General features: G+C 35.3%; 1 protein-coding gene across 1 annotated transcript; it reads right to left on the reverse strand.

Annotated features, from left to right (window-relative positions):
• Positions 1–16,172: 16,172 nt before the first annotated feature.
• LOC135150335 (uncharacterized) lies at positions 16,173–21,568 on the reverse strand. Its single transcript, XM_064086602.1, has 4 exons — positions 20,198–21,568; positions 19,828–20,077; positions 19,354–19,736; positions 16,173–19,301 (listed from the first exon to the last, which is right to left on the reverse strand). Exons 1-4 carry the CDS (start codon positions 21,566–21,568, stop codon positions 16,173–16,175), a joined length of 5,133 nt encoding a protein of 1,710 aa, XP_063942672.1.
• Positions 21,569–23,024: the final 1,456 nt, after the last annotated feature.

The following is a 23,024-nucleotide window of genomic DNA, read 5'->3' on the forward strand; positions in this document are numbered from 1 at the left end:
TTGAAAACAACTTGTAGCTTTATTATTGACTAGATTGAAGTTGGAAACAACTTGTAGCTTCATTCCAGACTCGTTTGACAGAAAATTACTTGTAGCTTCATTTTCGGTTGTTTGAAATTGGAATCAACTTGTAGTTTCATTCTTGACTCGTTTGTGCACGGAAACAATTTTTAGCTTCATTATTGACTAGATTGAAGTTGGAAACAACTTGTAGCTTCATTTTTGGTTGTTTGAAATTTGAATCAACTTGAACTTTCATTCTTGACTCGTTTGAGCCTGAAAACAACTTGTAGCTTCATTATTGACTAGATTGAAGTTGGAAACAAGTTGTAGTTTTATTCCAAACTCGTTTGAAATTGAAAACAACTTGTAGCTTCATTTTTGGTTGTTTGAAATTGGAATCAAATTGTAGTATTATTTTTGATTCGTTTGATCTTGTAAACCACTTAGAGCTTCATTATTGACTAAATTGAAGTTGGAAACAACTTGCAGCTTAATTACAACCTCATTTGAAGTTGAAAACAACTTGTAGTTTTATTTTTGGTTGTTTGAAATTGGAACCAACTTGTAGTTTCATTCTTGACTCGTTTGAGCTTGAAAACAACTTGTAGCTTTATTATTGACTAGATTGAAGTCGGAAACAACTTGTAGCTTCATTCAAGACTCGTTTGAAACTGAAAATTACTTGTAGCTTCATTTTCGGTTGTTTTAAATTGGAATCAACTTGTAGTTTCATTCTTGACTCGTTTGTGCATGGAAACAATTTTTAGCTTCATTATCGACTAGACTGAAGTTGGAAACAACTTGCAGATTCATTCCAGACTCGTTTGAAGTTGAAAATAACTTGTAGCTTCATTTTCGGTTGTTTGAAATTGGAATCAACTTGTAGTTTCATTCTTGACTCGTTTGAGCTTGAAAACAACTTGTGGCTTCATTTTTGGTTGTTTGAAATAGGAATTAACTTGTAGTTTCATTTTTGACTCGTTTGAGCTTGAAAACAACTTGTAGCTTTATTATTGACTAGATTGAAGTTGGAAACAACTTGTAGCTTCATTCCAGACTCATTTGAAGTTGAAAACAACTTGTAGCTTCATTTTCGGTTGTTTGAAATTGGAATCAACTTGTAGTTTCATTTTTGACTCGTTTGAGCTTGAAATCAACTTGTAGCTTTATTATTGACTAGATTGATGTTGGAAACAACTTGTAGCTTCATTCCAGACTCGTTTGAAACTAAAAATTACTTTTAGCTTCATTTTCGGTTGTTTGAAAGTGGAATCAACTTGTAGTTTCATTCTTGACTCGTTTGTGCATGGAAACAATTTTTAGCTTCATTATCGACTAGATTGAAGTTGGAAACAACTTGCAGATTCATTCCAGACTCGTTTGAAGTTGAAAACAACTTGTAGCTTCATTTTCGGTTGTTTGAAATTGGAATCAACTTGTAGTTTCATTCTTGACTCGTTTGAGCTTGAAAACAACTTGTGGCTTCATTTTTGGTTGTTTGAAATTGGAATCAACTTGTAGTTTCATTTTTGACTCGTTTGAGCTTGAAAACAACTTGTAGCTTTATTATTGACTAGATTGAAGTTGGAAACAACTTGTAGCTTCATTCCAGTCTCATTTGAAGTTGAAAACAACTTGTAGCTTCATTTTCGGTTGTTTGTAATTGGAATCAACTTGTAGTTTTATTTTTGACTCGTTTGAGCTTGAAATCAACTTGTAGCTTTATTATTGACTAGATTGAAGTTGGAAACAACTTGTAGCTTCATTCCAGACTCGTTTGAAACTAAAAATTACTTTTAGCTTCATTTTTGGCTATTTGAAATTGGAATCAACTTGTAGTTTCATTCTTGACTCGTTTGTGCACAGAAACAATTTTTAGCTTCATTATCGACTAGATTGAAGTTGGAAACAACTTGTAGATTCATTCCAGACTCGTTTGAAGTTGAAAACAACTTGTAGCTTCATTTTCAGTTGTTTGAAATTGGAATCAACTTGTAGTTTCATTCTTGACTCGTTTGTGCACGGAAACAATTTTTAGCTTCATTATCGACTAGATTGAAGTTGGAAACAACTTGTAGATTCATTCCAGACTCGTTTGAAGTTTGAAACAACTTGTAGCTTCATTTTTGGTTGTTTTAAATTGGAATCAACTTGTAGTATTATTTTTGACTCGTTTGAGCTTGTAAACCACTTAGAGCTTCATTATTGAATACATTGAAGTTGGAAACAACTTGCAGCTTAATTCCGGACTCATTCAAAGTTGAAAACAACTTGTAGTTTCATTTTTGGTTGTTTGAAATTGGAATCAACTTGTAGTTTTATTGTTGACTCGTTTGAGCTTGAAAACAACTTGTAGCTTTATTATTGACTAGATTGAAGTTGGAAACAACTTGTAGCTTCATTCCAGACTCGTTTGACAGAAAATTACTTGTAGCTTCATTTTCGGTTGTTTGAAATTGGAATCAACTTGTAGTTTCATTCTTGACTCGTTTGTGCACGGAAACAATTTTTAGCTTCATTATTGACTAGATTGAAGTTGGAAACAACTTGTAGCTTCATTTTTGGTTGTTTGGAATTTGAATCAACTTGAACTTTCATTCTTGACTCGTTTGAGCCTGAAAACAACTTGTAGCTTCATTATTGACTAGATTGAAGTTGGAAACAAGTTGTAGTTTTATTCCAAACTCGTTTGAAATTGAAAACAACTTGTAGCTTCATTTTTGGTTGTTTGAAATTGGAATCAAATTGTAGTATTATTTTTGATTCGTTTGATCTTGTAAACCACTTAGAGCTTCATTATTGACTAAATTGAAGTTGGAAACAACTTGCAGCTTAATTACAACCTCATTTGAAGTTGAAAACAACTTGTAGTTTTATTTTTGGTTGTTTGAAATTGAAACCAACTTGTAGTTTCATTCTTGACTCGTTTGAGCTTGAAAACAACTTGTAGCTTTATTATTGACTAGATTGAAGTCGGAAACAACTTGTAGCTTCATTCAAGACTCGTTTGAAACTGAAAATTACTTGTAGCTTCATTTTCGGTTGTTTTAAATTGGAATCAACTTGTAGTTTCATTCTTGACTCGTTTGTGCATGGAAACAATTTTTAGCTTCATTATCGACTAGACTGAAGTTGGAAACAACTTGCAGATTCATTCCAGACTCGTTTGAAGTTGAAAATAACTTGTAGCTTCATTTTCGGTTGTTTGAAATTGGAATCAACTTGTAGTTTCATTCTTGACTCGTTTGAGCTTGAAAACAACTTGTGGCTTCATTTTTGGTTGTTTGAAATTGGAATTAACTTGTAGTTTCATTTTTGACTCGTTTGAGCTTGAAAACAACTTGTAGCTTTATTATTGACTAGATTGAAGTTGGAAACAACTTGTAGCTTCATTCCAGACTCATTTGAAGTTGAAAACAACTTGTAGCTTCATTTTCGGTTGTTTGAAATTGGAATCAACTTGTAGTTTCATTTTTGACTCGTTTGAGCTTGAAATCAACTTGTAGCTTTATTATTGACTAGATTGAAGTTGGAAACAACTTGTAGCTTCATTCCAGACTCGTTTGAAACTAAAAATTACGTTTAGCTTCATTTTCGGTTGTTTGAAAGTGGAATCAACTTGTAGTTTCATTCTTGACTCGTTTGTGCATGGAAACAATTTTTAGCTTCATTATCGACTAGATTGAAGTTGGAAACAACTTGCAGATTCATTCCAGACTCGTTTGAAGTTGAAAACAACTTGTAGCTTCATTTTCGGTTGTTTGAAATTGGAATCAACTTGTAGTTTCATTCTTGACTCGTTTGAGCTTGAAAACAACTTGTGGCTTCATTTTTGGTTGTTTGAAATTGGAATCAACTTGTAGTTTCATTTTTGACTCGTTTGAGCTTGAAAACAACTTGTAGCTTTATTATTGACTAGATTGAAGTTGGAAACAACTTGTAGCTTCATTCCAGTCTCATTTGAAGTTGAAAACAACTTGTAGCTTCATTTTCGGTTGTTTGTAATTGGAATCAACTTGTAGTTTTATTTTTGACTCGTTTGAGCTTGAAATCAACTTGTAGCTTTATTATTGACTAGATTGAAGTTGGAAACAACTTGTAGCTTCATTCCAGACTCGTTTGAAACTAAAAATTACTTTTAGCTTCATTTTTGGCTATTTGAAATTGGAATCAACTTGTAGTTTCATTCTTGACTCGTTTGTGCACAGAAACAATTTTTAGCTACATTATCGACTAGATTGAAGTTGGAAACAACTTGTAGATTCATTCCAGACTCGTTTGAAGTTGAAAACAACTTGTAGCTTCATTTTCGGTTGTTTGAAATTGGAATCAACTTGTAGTTTCATTCTTGACTCGTTTGTGCACGGAAACAATTTTTAGCTTCATTATTGACTAGATTGAAGTTGGAAACAACTTGTAGCTTCATTTTTGGTTGTTTGGAATTTGAATCAACTTGTACTTTCATTCTTGACTCGTTTGAGCCTAAAAACAACTTGTAGCTTCATTATTAACTAGATTGAAGTTAGAAACAAGTTGTAGTTTTATTCAAAACTCGTTTGAAATTGAAAACAACTTGTAGCTTCATTTTTGGTTGTTTGAAATTGGAATCAAATTGTAGTATTATTTTTGATTTGTTTGAGCTTGTAAACCACTTGGAGCTTCATTATTGACTAAATTGAAGTTGGAAACAACTTGCAGCTTAATTACAGCCTCATTTGAAGTTGAAAACAACTTGTAGTTTCATTTTTGGTTGTTTGAAATTGAAATCAACTTGTAGTTTCATTCTTGACTCGTTCGAGCTTGAAAACAACTTGTAGCTTTATTATTGACTAGATTGAAGTCGGAAACAACTTGTAGCTTCATTCCAGACTCGTTTGAAACTGAAAATTACTTGTAGCTTCATTTTCGGTTGTTTTAAATTGGAATCAACTTGTAGTTTCATTCTTGACTCGTTTGTGCAGGGAAACAATTTTTAGCTTCATTATCGACTAGATTGAAGTTGGAAACAACTTGCAGATTCATTCCAGACTCGTTTGAAGTAGAAAACAACTTGTAGCTTCATTTTCGGTTGTTTGAAATTGGAATCAACTTGTAGTTTCATTCATGACTCGTTTGAGCTTGAAAACAACTTGTGGCTTTATTATTGACTAGATTTAAGTTGGAAACAACTTGTAGCTTCATTCCAGACTCGTTTGAAACTAAAAATTACTTTTATCTTCATTTTCGGCTATTTGAAATTGGAATCAACTTGTAGTTTCATTCTTGACTCGTTTGTGCATGGAAACAATTTTTAGCTTCATTATCGACTAGATTGAAGTTGGAAACAACTTGTAGATTCATTCCAGACTCATTTGAAGTTTGAAACAACTTGTAGCTTCATTTTTGGTTGTTTGAAATTGGAATCAACTTGTAGTATTATTTTTGACTCGTTTGAGCTTGTAAATCACTTATAGCTTCATTATTGACTACATTGAAGTTGGAAACAACTTGCAGCTTAATTCCAGACTCATTTGAAGTTGAAAACAACTTGTAGTTTCATTTTTGGTTGTTTGAAATTGGAATCAACTTGTAGTTTTATTGTTGACTCGTTTGAGCTTGAAAACAACTTGTACCTTTATTATTGACTAGATTGAAGTCGGAAACAACTTGGAGCTTCATTCCATACTCGTTTGAAACTAAAAATTACTTTTAGCTTCATTTTTGGCTATTTGAAATTGGAATCAACTTGTAGTTTCATTCTTGACTCGTTTGTGCACAGAAACAATTTTTAGCTACATTATCGACTAGATTGAAGTTGGAAACAACTTGTAGATTCATTCCAGACTCGTTTGAAGTTGAAAACAACTTGTAGCTTCATTTTCGGTTGTTTGAAATTGGAATCAACTTGTAGTTTCATTCTTGACTCGTTTGTGCACGGAAACAATTTTTAGCTTCATTATTGACTAGATTGAAGTTGGAAACAACTTGTAGCTTCATTTTTGGTTGTTTGGAATTTGAATCAACTTGTACTTTCATTCTTGACTCGTTTGAGCCTAAAAACAACTTGTAGCTTCATTATTAACTAGATTGAAGTTAGAAACAAGTTGTAGTTTTATTCAAAACTCGTTTGAAATTGAAAACAACTTGTAGCTTCATTTTTGGTTGTTTGAAATTGGAATCAAATTGTAGTATTATTTTTGATTTGTTTGAGCTTGTAAACCACTTGGAGCTTCATTATTGACTAAATTGAAGTTGGAAACAACTTGCAGCTTAATTACAGCCTCATTTGAAGTTGAAAACAACTTGTAGTTTCATTTTTGGTTGTTTGAAATTGAAATCAACTTGTAGTTTCATTCTTGACTCGTTCGAGCTTGAAAACAACTTGTAGCTTTATTATTGACTAGATTGAAGTCGGAAACAACTTGTAGCTTCATTCCAGACTCGTTTGAAACTGAAAATTACTTGTAGCTTCATTTTCGGTTGTTTTAAATTGGAATCAACTTGTAGTTTCATTCTTGACTCGTTTGTGCAGGGAAACAATTTTTAGCTTCATTATCGACTAGATTGAAGTTGGAAACAACTTGCAGATTCATTCCAGACTCGTTTGAAGTAGAAAACAACTTGTAGCTTCATTTTCGGTTGTTTGAAATTGGAATCAACTTGTAGTTTCATTCATGACTCGTTTGAGCTTGAAAACAACTTGTGGCTTTATTATTGACTAGATTTAAGTTGGAAACAACTTGTAGCTTCATTCCAGACTCGTTTGAAACTAAAAATTACTTTTATCTTCATTTTCGGCTATTTGAAATTGGAATCAACTTGTAGTTTCATTCTTGACTCGTTTGTGCATGGAAACAATTTTTAGCTTCATTATCGACTAGATTGAAGTTGGAAACAACTTGTAGATTCATTCCAGACTCATTTGAAGTTTGAAACAACTTGTAGCTTCATTTTTGGTTGTTTGAAATTTGAATCAACTTGTACTTTCATTCTTGACTCGTTTGAGCCCGAAAACAACTTGTAGCTTCATTATTGACTAGATTGAAGTTGGAAACAACTTGCAGCTTAATTACAGTCTCATTTGAAGTTGAAAACAACTTGTAGTTTCATTTTTTGTTGTTTGAAATTGGTATTAACTTGTAGTTTCATTCTTGACTCGTTTGAGCTTGAAAACAACTTGTAGCTTTATTATTGACTAGATTGAAGTTGGAAACAACTTGTAAATTCATTCCAGACTCGTTTGAAGTTGAAAACAACTTGTAGCTTCATTTTTGGTTGTTTGAAATTGGAATCAACTTGTAGTTTCATTTTTGACTCGTTTGAGCTTGAAATCAACTTGTAGCTTTATTATTGACTAGATTGAAGTTGGAAACAACTTGTAGCTTCATTCCAGACTCGTTTGAAACTAAAAATTACTTTTATCTTCATTTTTGGCTGTTTGAAATTGGAATCAACTTGTAGTTTCATTCTTGACTCGTTTGTGCATGGAAACAATTTTTAGCTTCATTATCGACTAGATTGAAGTTGGAAACAACTTGTAGATTCATTCCAGACTCGTCTGAAGTTGAAAACAACTTGTAACTTTATTTTCGGTTGTTTGAAATTGGAATCAACTTGTAGTTTCATTCTTGACTCGTTTGAGCTTGAAAACAACTTGTAGCTTTATTATTGACTAGATTGAAGTCGGAAACAACTTGTAGCTGCATTCCAGACTCGTTTGAAACTGAAAATTACTTGTAGCTTCATTTTCGGTTGTTTGAAATTGGAATCAACTTGTAGTTTCATTCTTGACTCGTTTGTGCACAGAAACAATTTTTAGCTTCATTATCGACTGGATTGAAGTTGGAAACAACTTGTAGATTCATTCCAGACTCGTTTGAAGTTGAAAACAACTTGTAGCTTCATTTTCGGTTGTTTGAAATTGGAATCAACTTGTAGTTTCATTCTTGACACGTTAGTGCACGGAAACAATTTTTACCTTCATTATCACCTAGATTGAAGTTGGAAACAACTTGTAGATTCATTCCAGACTCGTTTGAAATTTGAAACAACTTGTAGCTTCATTTTTGGTTGTTTGAAATTGGAATCAACTTGTAGTATTATTTTTGACTCGTTTGAGCTTGTAAACCACTTAGAGCTTGATTATTGACTACATTAAAGTTGGAAACAACTTGCAGCTTAATTCCAGACTCATTTGAAGTTGAAAACAACTTGTAGCTTCATTTTTGGTTGTTTGAAATTTGAATCGACTTGTACTTTCATTCTTGACTCGTTTGAGCCCGAAAACAACTTGTAGCTTCATTATTGACTAGATTGAAGTTGGAAACAACTTGCAGCTTAATAACAGTCTCATTTGAAGTTGAAAACAACTTGTAGTTTCATTTTTGGTTGTTTGAAATTGGAATTAACTTGTAGTTTCATTCTTGACTCGTTTGAGCTTGAAACCAACTTGTAGCTTTATTATTGACTAGATTGAAGTTGGAAACAACTTGTAGCTTCATTCCAGACTCGTTTGAAGTTGAAAACAACTTGTAGCTTCATTTTTGGTTGTTTGAAATTGGAATCAACTTGTAGTTTCATTTTTGACTCGTTTGAGCTTGAAATCAACTTGTAGCTTTATTATTGACTAGAATGAAGTTGGAAACAACTTGTAGCTTCATTCCAGACTCGTTTGAAACTAAAAATTACTTTTATCTTCATTTTCGGCTGTTTGAAATTGGAATCAACTTGTAGTTTCATTCTTGACTCGTTTGTGCATGGAAACAATTTTTAGCTTCATTATCGACTAGATTGAAGTTGGAAACAACTTGTAGATTCATTCCAGACTCGTCTGAAGTTGAAAACAACTTGTAACTTCATTTTCGGTTGTTTGAAATTGGAATCAACTTGTAGTTTCATTCTTGACTCGTTTGAGCTTGAAAACAACTTGTAGCTTTATTATTGACTAGATTGAAGTCGGAAACAACTTGTAGCTGCATTCCAGACTTGATTGAAACTGAAAATTACTTGTAGCTTCATTTTCGGTTGTTTGAAATTGGAATCAACTTGTAGTTTCATTCTTGACTCGTTTGTGCACAGAAACAATTTTTAGCTTCATTATCGACTGGATTGAAGTTGGAAACAACTTGTAGATTCATTCCCGACTCGTTTGAAGTTGAAAACAACTTGTAGCTTCATTTTCGGTTGTTTGAAATTGGAATCACCTTGTAGTTTCATTCTTGACTCGTTAGTGCACGGAAACAATTTTTACCTTCATTGTCACTTAGATTGAAGTTGGAAACAACTTGTAGATTCATTCCAGACTCGTTTGAAGTTTGAAACAACTTGTAGCTTCATTTTTGGTTGTTTGAAATTTGAATCCACTTCTAGTATTATTTTCGACTCGTTCGAGCTTGTAAACCACTTAGAGCTTCATTATTGACTACATTGAAGTTGGAAACAACTTGCAGCTTAATTCCAGACTCATTTGAAGTTGAAAACAACTTGTAGTTTCATTTTCGGTTGTTTGAAATTGGAATCAACTTGTAGTTTCATTCTTGACTCGTTTGTGCACAGAAACAATTTTTAGCTTCATTATCGACTAGATTGAAGTTGGAAACAACTTGTGGATTCATTCCAGACTCGTTTGAAGTTGAAAACAACTTGTAGCTTCATTTTCGGTTGTTTGAAATTGGAATCAACTTGTAGTTTCTTTCTTGACTCGTTTGTGCACGGAAACAATTTTTAGCTTCATTATCGACTAGATTGAAGTTGGAAACAACTTGTAGATTCATTCCAGACTCGTTTGAGGTTTGAAACAACTTGTAGCTTCATTTTTGGTTGTTTGAAATTGGAATCAACTTGTAGTATTATTTTTGACTCGTTTGAGCTTGTAAACCACTTGGAGCTTCATTATTGACTACATTGAAGTTGGAAACAACTTGCAGCATAATTCTAGACTCATTTGAAGTTGAAAACAACTTGGGGGCCGTTTGGGCAAGCTTAAAAAAAGTAATTCTATGCTTAAAGTAAAGAAGTGGATTAGAAGTGAGAAGTAAATAAGTTGATAAAGTGTTTGAAAAAGAAGTAAAAGCTGTGAGAGAGAAGTTAGTATTCTCAAATTTTAAAAGTGCTTCTACTTCTTTACACAAACGGGTCAAGAAAAGCAGAAGCTAGAAGCGGCTTCCACTTCCTTTAAACAAACACCCTCTTGTAGTTTCATTTTTGGTTGTTTGAAATTGGAATCAACTTGTAGTTTCATTCTTGACTCGTTTGACCTTGAAAACAACTTGTAGCTTTATTATTGACTAGATTGAAGTTGGAAACAACTTGTAGCTTCATTCCAGACTCGTTTGAAACAAAAAATTACTTGTAGTTTCATTTTTGGTTGTTTGAAATTGGAATCCAATTGTAGTATTATTTTTGATTCGTTTGAGCTTGTAAACCATTTGGAGCTTCATTATTGACTAGATTGAGGTTGGAAACAACTTGCAGCTTAATTACAGCCTCATTTGAAGTTGAAAACAACTTGTAGTTTCATTTTTGGTTGTTTGAAATTGGAATTAACTTGTAGTTCCATTCTTGACTCGTTTGAGCTTGAAAACAACTTGTAGCTTTATTATTGACTAGATTGAAGTCGGAAACAACTTGTAGCTTCATTCCAGACTCGTTTGAAACAAAAAATTACTTGTAGCTTCATTTTTGGTTGTTTGAAATTGGAATCAAATTGTAGTATTATTTTTGATTCGTTTGAGCTTGTAAACCATTTGGACCTTCATTATTGACTAGATTGAAGTTGGAAACAACTTGCAGCTTAATTACAGCCTCATTTGAAGTTGAAAACAACTTGTAGTTTCATTTTGGGTTGTTTGAAATCATGGTGGCTTAAAGCTTGGGCAAAGGAGTGGTCTTGAGGAGGTGTAATGCCCCCATTGTCAAGCCACACCCTTGAAGCTCACTCATTCGGTAATGACTCTAAGGAGCCGAATGAAACCCCTTTTGTAAAATGGTTTCTTGACAAAATAAAGCCTTGCATGTCATGTTTAAAGAGTCCTTAATCTGTTATATAATGTTTTACAAAGCCTTGATACTTGCATGTTATGATTTGTGCAAAAGATTTGAAGTTAAGTGCTTTTATGTCATGATTTTCATAGTATAAAGTGTATACTGATTTTGTCACTTTTAAACTGGTTTTTGATCAATGCATGCCTCGGTTTTTGACATGAAATGTTAGTATAAGATATGCCATGATTAGTCATGTTCAGTTTTGATGTATTATGTGATTTTATATGGATTATGAGTTCGAAATCATGCTTAAAAATGCTGAAAACCAATCTGCTTTGTTCTGCTGAGATTTTGTTGCTTCGATAATGTGATTTTGAGGCTTTATTTGTGTTGTAATTTCTTGTATAAGGCTATACAGTAGTTGTATATAGATTATAGAGTAGAGCTGTTAGCTTGGTTGTGGTTGAATGGTGTTAAGATGGGTGATAAGGTGGAAGGAGGCACACACTAGCACTGCACAGAATTTTTGCACATAGAAACTAGGAGTTTTGGTGTTAATATGGTTGGGTTTGCTTGTCCCTAGTGTCCAGGAGTTGAGAGTGAGCTTAGTCATGATTCCAGTAGCCTTAAATCACCAAAGCCCCTGCATTTAGATAGGTATACATACCCAAAACAGTAGATACCCCAAAACAGGGCAGAATTGAGTAATCTGTGTTCTTGTGAGGTTTTCACCTTGTCATGAGTGAGGCCTTCATGGGGCCTTGGCTTAACTGAGCTTAGTGAACCCTTAGGAAGCCTAAAAAACTATTAGAACCCAAAACTTAGTGAGAAAACAGAGTTTAAAATCAGAAAAGACAAGGCAGTTGGGAAACAGGGTAGTTTTCAGCAGTGTCAACTTTGTGTAATAACCTGGGAAGTTTCAGATGGGGCCTTGGAGTGAAACCAAGTCTGAGAGATAGATTTAAGAGTTGGGAATCCGTGGAAATTGGGTTTGTAGGAATTCACTTAGTACACATCAAGTTATCTCAGTTAGGATGCAGGTAGTGCAGAGAGGTTGCAACAGAGAACCTCACTGTGCCCTTCGAACATTTTAAAGCAAATAAAGTGAGGCCTTTGTGTTGTATCAATTGCACAAGTAAGTTTAGAGTCTTAGCAACCTATTAGGAGTAAATTAGAGTGAAGGCCCTAGTGAGAGCACTTTATTTTCACTAAGTAACCGAGAGCAACCTTAGAGAGCCATTGGAGAGTTGTAAGTGCAACTCTTGCATGATTGTCAAGGGTATAAGATCTGAGTTTTTGCAAGCACTTTTAGAATTGAGATAAGGTCAGTATGGGGAGTTTATAAGTTTAGAGATAAGCCTTTATGTGCTACTTGCTTATGTGTTTAGGAGTTTAAGTATATAGTATATGATATATAGATATAATAAACCATGCCATGTCATTATGTGAGTATGTGAATTATGTGATTATGTGAATTATGTGACTATGTGGAGTATGTGATTACATGATTATGTTAATTGTCTAAATAATCATGTATATCTATAGTTAAGTACGTGTAATGATTTTTTATATCGATAGTTATGTAATAATAGAAGTATTAGGATACGTAACTAGAGAATAGGCGCGTGTAATATAAATTAGACTTAAAGTGCCATTTAGTGACGAGGTTAATATTATGTGTAGGTTCCGAGGCGAAAGGAAAAGCTCGTACCATCAAGATTGAATAATCTCAGAATCTTGCAAAGGCAAGTTACTACATCCTTTTACAATTGTTGCAAATATATGGGTACCCGTGACTCGTAAATCCTTATGAATATTTAGTTGCAATAATCACCATGCCTGTTATATTCGCAAATACCTTGATATAGAATTCCAATCATACTAGTACCTTCCTTTCAAATATATCCTTACACTTGTACCCAAAATGTTAGATTCCCTATTAAAAACTTCCAATAACACCATGATACGTATACTTTCATAAATACCGAATAACACTTGATAGAATTGATCTTCTTTTGACTTTGGAACTTACCCCCCTTAAGTCCAATATGCGTTTGACACATCATTAGTGAATTTGAATCCCTTTGCCATATTTCAATAAAATGAGATTAAACATTTTCCGGCATCCATGTTATAAATCAATGAATATTATAAAATGTTTTCTTTAGTGATTTGGACTAGACGCAAGTCCTCTTCACATTTTATTAGGCTCACATATAGCCTAGGGATCCCATTATATTTGAGAACCCAGCGCGGTTCGGGATTACTTCGCGGCTGATCACCGGCTGTAATCCGTAGCGTCCTAAAATGAATTTTGATGATATGATTATAACATGTTGCCATATTGCCATGATGCCATGATTCTTATACCGTGATTATTTATCTGTTTTGCCATGCCTATTCTTTATATTACCATGATTCTTAGAAACTGCTTTATCATTTATTCTTGAGTTGGCTTCGAATACCCTGGATACTATTATAATGCCATGTGTTTAGGGCTGTTGGTACTTGCTGAGCGTCTTTGCTCATGTTCTCGTATTTAACCCCTTTTACAGCTAGCAAATAAGGTACGCACGAAGCAAACTGCACGTAAGTCGACCACTGGCTACGCCGAGAACTGTTTGAGGGCGAAGGTAGTTATATATTATATAAGCGGCTTTCGCTATTATATTTTGTACTAGTTAGATGGGCTAATCCACACTCTGAACTTTTAAGATCTTTTGGGACTGTATTTCACTCTTTTGAGATTTGTAATTACTCTTTGGACTTGTATTTGACTTAGCATTATCTTTTGGGGATTTATATTATGTAATCTTAAATTCCGGATTTAATATTATGTCACTTGTTCATATTATATCAATTATTGTGTGTGTGTTGGTTTGGGGTGTGACAGGAATCAACTTGTAGTTTCATTCTTGACTCGTTTGTGCATGGAAACAATTTTTAGCTTCATTATCGACTAGATTGAAGTTGGAAACAACTTGTAGATTCATTCCATACTCGTTTGAAGTTGAAAACAACTTGTAGCTTCATTTTTGGTTGTTTGAAATGTGATTCAACTTATACTTTCATTCCTGACTCGTTTGAGCCCGAAAACAACTTGTAGCTTCATTATTGACTAGACTGAAGTTGGAAACAATTTGTAGTTTAAATTTCAGACTCGTTTGAAATTGAAAACAACTTGTAGCTTCATTTTTGGTTGTTTGAAATTGGAATCAACTTGTAGTATTATTTTTGTCTCGTTTGAGCTTGTAAACCACTTAGAGCTTCATTATTGACTACATTGAAGTTGGAAACAACTTGCAGCTTAATTCCAGACTCATTTGAAGATGAAAACAACTTGTACTTTCATTTTTGGTTGTTTGAAATTGGAATCAACTTGTAGTTTTATTGTTGACTCGTTTGAGCTTGAAAACAACTTGTAGCTTTATTATTGACTAGATTGAAGTTGGAAACAACTTGTAACTTCATTCCAGACTCGTTTGAAACAGAAATTTACCTGTAGCTTCATTTTCGGTTGTTTGAAATTGGAATCAACTTGTAGTTTCATTCTTGACTCGTTTGTGCATGGAAACAATTTTTAGCTTCATTATCGACTAGATTGAAGTTGGAAACAACTTGTAGATTCATTCCAGACTCGTTTGAAGTTGAAAACAACTTGTAGCTTCATTTTCGGTTGTTTGAAATTGGAATCAACTTGTAGTTTCATTCTTGACTCGTTTGAGCTTGAAAACAACGTGTAGCTTTATTATTGACTAGATTGAAGTCGGAAACAACTTGTAGCTTCATTCCAGACTCGTTTGAAACTGAAAATTACTTTTAGCTTCATTTTCGGTTGTTTGAAATTGGAATCAACTTCTAGTTTCATTCTTGACTCGTTTGTGCACAGAAACAATTTTTAGCTTCATTATCGACTAGATTGAAGTTGGAAACAACTTGTAGATTCATTCCAGACTCGTTTGAAGTTGAAAACAACTTGTAGCTTCATTTTTAGTTATTTGAAATTTGAAACAACTTGTACTTTCATTCTTGACTCGTTTGAGCTTGAAATCAACTTGTAGCTTTATTATTGACTAGATTGAAGTTGGAAACAACTTGTAGCTTCATTCCAGACTCGTTTGAAACTAAAAATTAATTTTACTTTCATTTTCGGCTGTTTGAAATTGGAATCGACTTGTAGTTTCATTCTTGACTCGTTTGTGCATGGAAACAATTTTTAGATTCATTATCGACTAGATTGAAGTTGGAAACAACTTGTAGATTCATTCCAGACTCGTTTGAAGTTGAAAACAACTTGTAGCTTCATTTTTTTTTGTTTGAAATTTGAATCAACTTGTACTTTCATTCTTGACTCGTTTGAGCCCGAAAACAACTTGTAGCTTCATTATTGACTAGACTGAAGTTGGAAACAATTTGTAGTTTAATTCCAGACTCGTTTGAGATTGAAAACAACTTGTAGCTTCATTTTTGGTTGTTTGAAATTGGAATCAACTTGTAGTATTATTTTTGTCTCGTTTGAGCTTGTAAACCACTTAGAGCTTCATTATTGACTACATTGAAGTTGGAAACAACTTGCAGCTTAATTCCAGACTCATTTGAAGATGAAAACAACTTGTACTTTCATTTTTGGTTGTTTGAAATTGGAATCAACTTGTAGTTTTATTGTTGACTCGTTTGAGCTTAAAAACAACTTGTAGCTTTATTATTGACTAGATTGAAGTTGGAAACAACTTGTAACTTTATTCCAGACTCGTTTGAAACAGAAAATTACCTATAGCTTCATTTTCGGTTGTTTGAAATTGGAATGAACTTGTAGTTTCATTCTTGACTCGTTTGTGCACGGAAACAATTTTTAGCTTCATTATCAACTAGATTGAAGTTGGAAACAACTTGTAGATTCATTCCAGACTCGTTTGAAGTTTGAAACAACTTGTAGCTTCATTTTTGGTTGTTTGAAATTGGAATCAACTTGTAGTATTATTTTTGACTCGTTTGAGCTTGTAAACCACTTGGAGTTTCATTATTGACTACATTGAAGTTGGAAACAACTTTTTTTTTGCTAAATGAAAATTGGATTAAAAGAAAAAAAAAGAAATTACACGTCTAGGGGCATTCCCCGCGATAAAATGACTAAAATAGTCAACAGCATAAGACTAGAACTAGTCAGACAACTAGCCTAAACTAGACTAACTAACTAATAAAATTAATTAGTACAGAATATGGCTTATGGAAGGATCTCTGGATAATTCCCTACAGAAATCATTACAAGTACATAATTTTTCGCGCACCATACGCTTAACTAAATTTATAAGCTGAGCAACAGGCACATTTCCTTTACCATGGACTCTACTGGTTCTCTCTCTCCAGATTAAATAAATTGCAGCTGTGGTATAAAGAAAAACGAAGTTCTTCTGGAAAGAAGATTTCGGTTCACCAAAGAAGTCACCCTGCATCCATCTTCTCCAATTAAGAACAGGACTGAAAGGACATGCACGTAGAATCAAATAAGAGTACGGGCACTGGGAGAATAAATGTTCAGTGTCTTCGTCGCAACTCAAACATAAGACACATTTGGGATCAGTATTCATATGGAATAACAGCATGCGATCCTTTGTTAGAAGTCTCTCACGACAAGCCAGCCAAGAGATGAAAGAGCATGCTGGAATGTGGAACCTATTCCAAATAAGAGGAAGCCAGCCTTCTGGAGTCCCTCTTCGCCTAATAGAATCCCAAATTACATTCAAATTAACAGGGTGTACACCATTACAGAACATAATATCAATAGCACCAATCTGCCGAGCGAATAACAAACTCCTAAAATGCACAGCGCGGAGATCATTTGAAGTGGCAACAGACCACTGACCATTGGAGATTATACTCCCAACAGTGGCAGAAGAAGAGGACTCCATGACAGAAATGAAACCCTCTCCAAACTTCTGAATAAGGGGCTCATTGATAAGCCAAGGATCATGCCATAATTTGAACCCAGAATTTTCATTAAACGAAACTGAGATGAACTGCAAAGCCTCATAGCGAGCATTGAAAATCTTTCGAAGGTTCCAAGGACACTTATACGGAATCTTCGCTGTCCAGAACGCCTTATGCTTTAGTAAACAAGAGTGGACCCAAAGGATCCAAATAGAGGAGGGGTTTGGGTGAGATAATCTCCAGATTTGCAAAAAGATCGCAGATTTGTTCCAATCAAACAAGTCTCGAACACCTAGGCCTCCTTCCTCTTTTTTAAAACAACAATCAGCCCATGCCACATTATAATGGCATCTGCCCTCCAAGCTGCCACCCCACAAGAATTTACCTAGAATCGACTGAATGTGCTTAATCACACCCTTCGGCAGAAATAAGTATATTGAACAGTAGCCCTGAATTGCTTGAAGAACAGATTTTATCAATTGAAGTCTCCCACTATATCGAAGAGTACGCACAACCCAGCCCTCAATTCTTTTACACAGCCGATGAATCAAAGGATCACATAAAGATGTAGTCAGTCGACTAGTAATCAGTGGAAGGCCTAAGTAGGTAATGGGAAGAGTGCCTTGAGCAAAGCCATAATCATTCATAGTAGACAGAACTAAGTCATCGGGCACATTACAAAAGAACGCCCGACATTTTTCTTTGTTTAGCTTTAATCCCGAGCAATCACAGAAGAGAGAAACCGTGTCGAGAAGGGTCATTATAGAGGCCTGTTCACCTTTACAGAAGACAAAGATGTCATCTGCGAAGATAACATGAGAAAGTTTAAGTTGCTTTGTACTCCAATGATGAACAAAAGAGTCACAATTCTGGAGCGTCGTGTTCAAATAGATAGTCAGAATTTCCATACTAAGCACGAACAAGTAAGGAGAGAGAGGGTCCCCCTGGCGGAGACCACTCTTGCACTGGAAATAACCCTCAAGAACTCCATTTATTTTTACTGAAAGCATACACCTCGAGATACATTTTTTAATCCACCTGATAAAAAATTCTGGGAACCTCATATTTTCCATAGCAGCAAAAAGAAAGTCCCAATTCAAGCTATCAAATGCCTTGTGAATATCCAGTTTAAAAGCGCATCTAGGAACACCATCTTGCCTATGATAATCCTTGCAAAGGGCTTGCACCAACATAATATTGTCTCCAATGAGTCTTTTCGGTACAAAAGCAGATTGGTTAATGGAGACTAACGAAGCAATAATCTTCTGAATTCTGCCCGCAAGAAGCTTGGCAATACATTTGTAAAGAGTATTACAACATGAGATGGGACGAAAATGTTTCATACGAGAGGGATTATCACACTTTTGCACCAGAGAAATTGCAGCAGAGTTGATAATACGAGGCAGTTCCAGAGTGTCAAAGAAGTACTTAATACCTCTTATCACATCGTCTCCAATAATACCCCAAGCTGCCAAGAAAAATTCCGGGGTCAATCCATCTGGTCCAGGACTTTTCTTTTTTCCCATACTTTTAAAAGCACTGAATATGTCATTACTGCTAAAAGAGGTGCAAAGAAAGCTCTGCTGAGAAGAGCTTAGCTGGGGTAAAGTGATATTCCAATCGAAAGGCTCATAGCAATTACTAGTACCCAGCAACTCTTTGAAATAATCGACAGCAGTAGAAGCAATATCCTCATGAGATGTCAAAGTGTTGCCCAATCTGTCTTCAAGCATAAGAATTTTATTAACATTCCATCGACTCTTGCAAGCTCTGTGAAAAAAAGAATTGTTTCCATCACCTAGCTCCAACCACTGAACCCTAGACTTTTGTTTCAAAAAAATTTCCTCTGCAGAAAGAGCGCGCTGAAGATCAAGGCAGAGGCTCTCTTTAGTTTTAAACACATCTGGAGGAGCACTAAAGGACATTCCCTCTTGAAAGGAAGTAAGAGCATGTCGAGCCTGTATAACAGCTTCATGAAGGTTTCCGCAGGAATTGTGTAAACGCTTAAGGCCAGCTTTTACTCTTTTGATCTTCGTGGAGAGAACATACCAGGGTTCACCATGAGTAACAATATTCCATGCCTCCTCAACAGTGCTGAGAAAATCAGAATGCTGAATCACATGTTGGAAAATTTGAAAAGGCTTAAATACCTTTGGAGCCGAGATTCCCAGGTAAGTAATGGCTGGACAATGATCAGAAAGTCCTCTCGAAGGAAAGTGAGCAGTAGACATTGAGAAGAAGTTAATCCAAGAAGCATTCACGAGGACTCTGTCAAGCTTTCTCTGAGTTGCATTCGAGTGGTTGCAATCCCACCATGTAAAAAACTGACCAGAGTAGTTTAAATCAAATACATCAGCAGAGTCTGTGAAATCTCGAAATTCTCGAATATCAATCGAAAGACCCCCTGTCTACAGTAGATTCATGCATATTAAGATAGACATTGTAGTCTCCAGTAAGAACCCATGGCATAGAAGAAACAACAACAAGATTAGCATTATGATTGAGCAGATCATTCCATAATAAACGCCTCTCAATATAGTCATTTGAAGCATAAATAAAGGAAGCAAAAAAAGCATCATTCAAAGATATAGATGATACTTTACAAGAAATATGCTGAGAATGAACATGCACATCAGAGATAGACCAAAAACCAGGATCCCATCCAAGCCAAATTCTGCCATTGGAGTGATGTTCATAATTAAAAAGCCAAGTAAACTTTGGAGCAACTTGTTTTGAGATAAAGGCTGCATTTTCCTCTTTAACATGAGTCTCCAGGAGGGCAATAAGTCCGAGCTTTCTCGAAGCAATAAAATCCTTATAGTAGGAAATCTTATTATTAAGCCCTCTCGTATTGTAGGAACAAAAAAACATGACAACTACTTTTTTTTTTTGGGGAATTCTTCCCCACAGCCCTGCGCGCTCTTTTCAACTGACTTTTAGACATGGATTTGGCCAATGCTTTGTAGATAGGAAGCTCAACAAGGTCTGCAGAGGAAATGGGATTAGGACAAGGTTTGGATGGAATTGGCTTCCGGCCAACAGTAGTCCACCCTTCTGCTGCATTCGAACAATTCCCACCATCATCCTTGACCTCAACAGGGGGTTTTTCAAAGACAGGAGGGTCTTGATTTTTTTCAGCTGTGGCTGGAATCTCCTCTACAGCCTCCACAGAACAGGTTTCATTCTTTGCAGAAACGAAGACAGAATCACTAGTATTTTACTTTTCGCCCTTTTGAACCCAAATTCGCTTTACACTTGGACATGCCCCTACCAAATGACCAAGCTGTTTACAACCACTGCATACCATTGGTCTCTGCGGATAAGAGACATCAACCTCAGCAAAATCAGTTTTTGAAAGCTCCTTCGAATTTACATCCATCACAGCCACTTTAATCTTTTCCGGGAGTGGGTCTCCCAACTTGTAACGAACACACGTTTTTGCAAATTGTACAGGGTTCAACTGCGAAGTGACTTTATCAGCACAAATGGGAGGTCCAACAGAGCTAGCCACACAGCTTAAGCCCTCACGCGTCCAATAATAATCGGGCAAATTCCTGAATCTCACCCACAATGGAATACTAGAGATTTTTTCAGACCCAAAATCAGTTCCCCAAGCTCGTAGAAGAAGTGGTTTTCGCTCAAAATACCATGTTCCTCTAGCTAAAACAGCATTCATTTCCATTTCAGAGCGAAATTTTAACAGAAAAGTGTGGGAATCTTTCTGAGAAACGTTGCACAGCCCTTTTGATTCCCAGATTTTTCTTGCATTCTCGATTAATTTTGAGAGAGGAAGTGTACCTTTTGAAAAAGTACCCACCAAACAAAGTTGGAATTTCTCCATCCCTTTCTTAAGCACTTCAACCGGAGGAGTAACAACTGAGTCCCCTTCTTTCAGCGGATGGTAATCGAATACCAAATTTTCTATGGGGGGCTGTTTTTTAACCACAGAGGACCACAGTGGCTTTGGAGGGCTTTTCGGCAATTGGTCCTCAGCAGATTTCTGGGAAGTCGGAGGAGAATCCTCTAATTTTTCCTTCATTTTATCCTTGAAAGGATCTGGTTTCTGCACCTCAATATTAGCCTTTACAGAGCTATTTTCACTGTGGGGAGTTTCATCAAACGGTTTCGGCACATGAAATTTAGCCATTCCTTTCAAACTTGGCAGCCCATACTCATCCCTAGCGGGATTAGAAAACCCAGGCCCCTTGAACCCCATTTCACCAAAAACAGTCTCTTCACTAAACCCTTTCAATTTAAAAAAATCAAGAACAATAGCAAGCTTACCCTTGGTGTGAAGGAGCGCATCACGCTCGTGTTTGGTTGTTTTCATCATGGCATGAATGGTAGTGCTCGTGTTGTTTGCACAGAGCTCCGCTGCAGATTTAGGAGAAAGGGGTTCTTCGTCACTTGATATATAGTCTTCGATAGTGATGTTTTCCAACGGCACACCACCCGAACTACTAGGAATAGCACAACTAGGTCCCCCTGGAACCTCAGCTGTAACCTCAGCTTCAAGATGAGATGATTTCAAGGCAGAATCCTTTCCGGATCCAGAAAAAATTTCCTCAAAAACAGCAGCGGTGATGGCTATAGGAGGTCCACCCCCCCACGCATTGTCTTCGAGGCACTCACCATCATGGTCAATCGCAAACCCTTGTGAATCAAACTTACTCATGATTAAATAAACCGATTGGAAAATAATAAGTGTTTAATATAGTATAATTAAGAAATATAGGTGTAGATTTGGAAGAGAAGAAAAGGTTTAAAGGTAAGAGGGCTTAGATTTAGGTTTTAAGAGAGGCGGCTGGAAGAAGAGGTTAGGGTTTGGGGCTCTATCCTAGAGAGAAGGGAGAGGAAATTTCTAGAGAGAGAAACATTTTAGAACTGGCTTGCAGCTTAATTCCAGACTCATTTGAAGTTGAAAACAACTTGTAGTTTCATTTTTGGTTGTTTGAAATTGGAATTAACTTGTAGTTTCATTCTTGACTCGTTTGAGCTTGAAAACAACTTGTAGCTTTATTATTGACTAGATTGAAGTTGGAAACTGAAGGAACAATCGGATCTTGGCCCTGCGTTTTATGATACTTATTAAAAGTTCGAACAGAATATTAACCTTAATCGCTACGGCGCAAGCGATTCAAATCCACGTCTTCTACTGTATTCCTTGATTCTCCTTGGACGAAGTGTGGCCTTCGATCTCCCAAGGTGTGCCTCTCCTTAAAGCTCCGAAAACCCAAAACCCTAGCTGTCTCCTTGAGAAAAACGTCTGCCTCTCTCTGACTCTAGGATTAATTCGTTTTGGTGTGTCTTTCAGCTTTAGGAGAACGAGAATATATATAGGCTACAGCAGGGATCATGGATCATTAGGTCAGGCCTTCTAATGACATTCCGGGCCAGGCCCAATGTCATTAAATATTAATTCTATCCACTAAAGAACTAATATTTGCACTACCTTTCCTAATTCCGTAAATTAATTATTTAATTCGGTTCCCATATTAATTGCTTATAAATTCCCCATGTTTAAGATATCGCATGTCCATTAATTAAATTAATTTCTGACAATTAATTTAATTAATATCTTTTATCCTTGATCATCCACTCAAACTTATAATTATGCAAGAACAAATCTGCCTGCAGGACTAAAGCATAATTATCTTTATGAGCTTTCAAGAGGACATCATCACCCGAATATATTTTTCGGGCACGGTTTCCTTCTATAGTCAATATCCCACTCTGTATATAATGTCATTGCCCAATACATAAATTCGTAATTTAAAATAAATTACTTAATTTATGAGTCAAGGCATGTGCATTAAATACAAGTGTCAATCACTATATCCGGATTAAGAACTTAAGCATTAATAACATCATAGAATTTTAGTTCTTTATTGTCAGAATTAAAGAGACAATTATTCTACTATTTTGATCCCGTTCAATATACACAAAGTATACAAGTATTATTCAAAAGTCAAGATAAACTATTTCCAAATAATACTTCAGCCATTCCAGTGGTTTGTCTAACACCAACTCGACTGTGAACCCTTATTATATTATATAAGGAGTCTGACAATCTAATCTTCTGCTATCCCATTTGATACTAGATTGTCTGCAATATATAATATACAGACAAT

This window comes from Daucus carota, chromosome 2 (genome assembly GCF_001625215.2).
Source record: "Daucus carota subsp. sativus chromosome 2, DH1 v3.0, whole genome shotgun sequence".
Lineage (NCBI taxonomy): Eukaryota > Viridiplantae > Streptophyta > Magnoliopsida > Apiales > Apiaceae > Daucus > Daucus carota.

Bases quoted from the DNA above. Each gene is read 5' to 3' on its own strand.
- LOC135150335 (XM_064086602.1), bottom strand. From the start codon at position 21,568: ATGAGTAAGTTTGATTCACAAGGGTTTGCGATTGACCATGATGGTGAG. The intron at 20,078-20,197 runs GTATGCAGTGGT...GTTTCTGCAAAG, and splicing joins CTTATCCGCAGAGACCAATG to AATGAAACCTGTTCTGTGGA. The intron at 19,737-19,827 runs GTCAGTTGAAAA...ACAATACGAGAG, and splicing joins GGCCAAATCCATGTCTAAAA to GGCTTAATAATAAGATTTCC.